Raw genomic sequence first — 4,084 nt, 5'->3', positions numbered from 1 at the left:
AGTGAGTGTTTGCTGGCGCCTGGCGACTTTAAGTTTTTTGAATATCATGAAACCAGGTACTTCTCAATTCCGTTGCAGCTAGCACCAGATCATTAACCCTGCCCACTGGCAGACCCTGGATGAGAGTGCTGCACTGCAAACAGTAAAGGCAACGGGGTGAGTCCGACTTATCTAAATAATCTCCGTCAACCCATTCCATCCGGTTGCGGACCTTCACTAAAATTAAATTGTCTGTAACTTTAACTTTTAGAGACGAGACCGAAACTTGATAGTCAGAATTTATAGATTGGACTAGAGGGTGACTGTATCCATGGTGAATATTAAAGATACTAATATTCAAAAAAAAAAAAAAAAAAAATTGTTCATCCATAATTCTTACAATAAAATAAGTTGGTAAAAATCTAAATTAAAAAGTGTGATCCACCCACGGGATAAATCATGAATAAAATGACCTATAGATGCTGCCGTACTTTTTCTTTTTATATTAAATTGCATTAGGCTGAGATCGCGAGAACAGCCAACGCCACGACGAAACTATGATTAGCTATAAAACCCCGGCGACAAAAAGTATTTATTTAACTATGATAGCTATAAAATTCCCGGACAAAGTAAAAAAAAAAAAAAAAAAAAAAAAAACCAAAAAAAAAAGAATTAGGGTGGGCCAGCGACGCTATTATTTTTCCAAAAAAAGATGCGGAGTACTATCTAAGAATGTTTTAATATGGTTTTTAAATATGATTTTTATAGATTCTTTTCAGACTATGATTTTTATATGATTGTCCAACGTTTAATACATGATTAAGATAATATTGTAATATTGACTAGACAGTTGGTGACCGCCTGCGCGCCCTGCTTGGAATGGAAGCCGGAGTGTCTTTAGAAACAAGTAGGGAATTGAGCAACTAGGTCATATAGTAGTCTAGTCCTTCTCCCACTAGACCTTAACGGATGGCAGGGCCTTAAGTGTTATAAGTAGAGGACTTACTAATAGTCGTAACATGTTGAGATTAATGCACTATGTAAGTGCACATCCGAAATAATTAAACCCTTACTTAAAAATATAGTACATTAGGTTTATGTTCTTATGTTTATGAGTATTTTCCATGAAAAAAATTACCTCCTCCTCCATAAAACCTTGACATCCATATTGAACCTATACCACTCAAAAGTTTTGTAACCTCAGAAGTTCGGATAATATCATCTTTTACGTAATCAATGTAACTATTTCTCTATTTGTTAATTTGTATTTTGATTAATACAATGTTACCAGCTCTCTGTTCTGACGCGAGGGCGACAGATAAGTATAGAGGTTTGCAGCATAGGATTAGATTTCACATATTAATTGGTTAATTAACTAAATTTTCCAGAGGGTTAGAGATTAGAACTAAATAAATTAATAAGTCCTCGTCTATTCCGTCTCAGAAATATGTGGAGGTTACAATTTTGACAGAAACTTTTGAGATGGGAGGTCACAATTACTAATAGGAGATAGTATTAAGTAGTCAGTGATGTGAGCTATAACGATAACAGTTAATAACACAAAGTAACCGGATACATGTATGTTATGTTGATAGGGTCTCTATTAGTTAAAAAGTACCCGCATGGCTCTGGAATTGAGGACAATGATAATTAAACTTTTTGATTACCTTGCGTTACTAAACCCCCTATCGGCTATTAGTAGGTTCATACTCTACGTAGATTACAGACGGACTAACGGGAGTATATAAGAGCTCCGTATCACAGTGAGAATCAACTGCAAAAATTTACTACCTTACAAACTAAGAGGGTAACACTAGGTGCACCAAATTTGTTAACAAGTGTGGATAAGGTGTAGATGAGCGCGGCATCAGACAAACATTTTATTTTGTTATGCTCTCGCTCCGTTTTTCTTTTAATTAACGAAGGTTAATGAAACGGGGGTGTTTAGAGGATCCCACTCAAAACTGTGGGGTACCACACAACCAACACAATTTGGTTTAACCAGATTTCTTTAACTATCAAGAGACGCAACCCTCCACTTCCACTGGAAAATTAGATAAAGGAAGTTTGTTGGTTTCGGTTATGGGAGTTAGTCGTTGTTTCCAAATATAAATTAAATCAACTTAGAGAAAAATAATATGAAAATAACTAGGTAACAAAGAAGATGAAACTCAAGACTCATGGACGTTTTAGTATAATTTTAGCACGAATCTAGTATAATTTCACTGAAGCCATCTGACAACACTGGCCGTCGCCCGTAGAAAATATCCTGTTAGTATTGTCAACATGCTCAGTCATTTTGTTCCCCATGAAATAAAACGTAAATGATGCTTAGAACAGATTCTGTGACGCCCTAAATATTGTTGATTTGGGGCGTCTTCACACAGTGGCTTTTTGAAGAGGTAGCGTGGCTGATGATATAGTTACTACAAGTAAGAACGATCTACTTGTGAAGAGGTTAACGACGCTCAATACAGAACGTCCATCGCGTCGTAACGTCTAATAGACTTGAGTTAAACTCAAAAGCATGCATTGTAACTTGTTTCATTAATGTCGAACCCAAGTTGTATAAAATAGCAGTGGAAGTTCATTTAAATATTTTGACATTATGCTAACAAACAATCCAGAATGCTGCTGGAAAAGAAGCGAATAGTAATTTAACAATTAATGTAAAAACCTAACTGAAACAATAGTAGAATCGCTTGTTATAGGGTGTAGAAACAGGACTTGCGCTTCAACTTGCAGCCTATTCAAATGTCGCTCTAAGTTGAATCATGCATCTCTTGCTTCTAATACAATATTTTGTTATAATTAACCACGGAAATAGTAAATGGTTACTATTTTAACAAGTAATGAATGAAAATGAAATACATTGTGTGACTTTATTCTATCCAAATGGTTGTTGGTACGAACCTGATGACTTGTGTTCTCCATTCTTCTAATAGCATCTTGTTACAAAATAATATTCATGTTACTATTATCTTCTCTAATGAATGAACTTTGTTATCGTGTCTTGCTACAAGTATAAACTTTGTCACTTTAGCTCACCAACTTTCAACTTATTATTTATCTACATAGGTGTCAGTTCCCCCATTGTGCTTCAGTATCATTGTCCAGATCCTAGCAAAATGGAAGAATCATATTCAGGTCTCTATCTTCCATTTTACACTTCATCCAAAACTGAAGTGATATTTTGCTAATTATACATTATATGTATATTGTGTATCTAGGTATGTATAAAAGTTATGCTGACACAACTTTTAATACCTAGATATATCTTACTAGACTATTAATCAGTATGAAATGTCCAGCTCTTGTAATTTTATGTCCACGCCACATCGTAACCAGCAAGAATATTAAACTGACGTAATTGTTTATTCTATTCACAAACAATATAATCATTTTCCATGTGCTTTATGTTCATCAATGCGCACCTCTCTATGTTAACCTTCGCAAATAATGTGAAAAACAAAGTGAAGGACATAAGCGAAGTAAAAAATATTTTAATTATTGTTTTATCATCAAAGCTCCGTGATATTATGTAAATAATAATACTGTTGAATTATGTTGCTTGTGAATAGTGTGAATAACAGAAGTATGTTTCCTGCACAACACTCATAAAACTACTGTAAGCAAACATTCTTCAGGATGCATTGAATTAATAAGTTCTTTAATTTATAAGTTCTTTATTTGTTCATGTAAAAAGTGGTAATTGTAACCTCAGTAGCTATAGGCATAAGAGTTGATTTCCATTTGGTCCAAGTCAATCTTCACCAAGCTATAGAAAGCTGCACAGACAAATCTCTAATCATCACATTTTCTTCTTGTTCTGTTACAGGTAAATAGACCTCTAACAATGAAAAAGGAAGGCATTCAAACTAGGAATAGGAAATTATCTTCGAAATCCAAGAAGAAAAAGGGTAGTTCCTCCTGTTTAGCACTGTCGGGTGTTATGTCGGACATGATTAAGCCACTAGTGTCCTTTCAAATATTTTGACATTTAGAACTCCTGCAATATTTACAAATGCTTTTGACATGACTATACGTATGCATCAATGACTAGTACCAAATTCATTTCGATTTCTCTCATGCTAACTTATTGGAG

At 34.5% G+C, this 4,084-nt stretch overlaps 1 protein-coding gene across 1 annotated transcript in view; it reads left to right on the top strand.

The window, feature by feature from the left end:
* The window catches only part of LOC103519782 (GATA-binding factor C-like), a gene marked incomplete at its 5' end in the record, with an annotated part of 10,082 nt that extends 6,106 nt beyond the window's left edge, over positions 1 to 3,976 (top strand). The window contains one exon of the mRNA XM_008484866.1: positions 3,818 to 3,976. Coding sequence (XP_008483088.1) covers positions 3,818 to 3,976 — 159 coding nt within the window. The remainder of the gene's footprint in view (positions 1 to 3,817) is intronic.
* Between the last annotated feature and the right edge of the window lie 108 nt (positions 3,977 to 4,084).

The sequence above is a fragment of the Diaphorina citri genome, unplaced genomic scaffold (genome assembly GCF_000475195.1).
Source record: "Diaphorina citri unplaced genomic scaffold, Diaci psyllid genome assembly version 1.1 scaffold2936, whole genome shotgun sequence".
Classification (NCBI taxonomy): domain Eukaryota; kingdom Metazoa; phylum Arthropoda; class Insecta; order Hemiptera; family Psyllidae; genus Diaphorina; species Diaphorina citri.
This window is presented reverse-complemented; position numbering and strand designations above follow the sequence as displayed.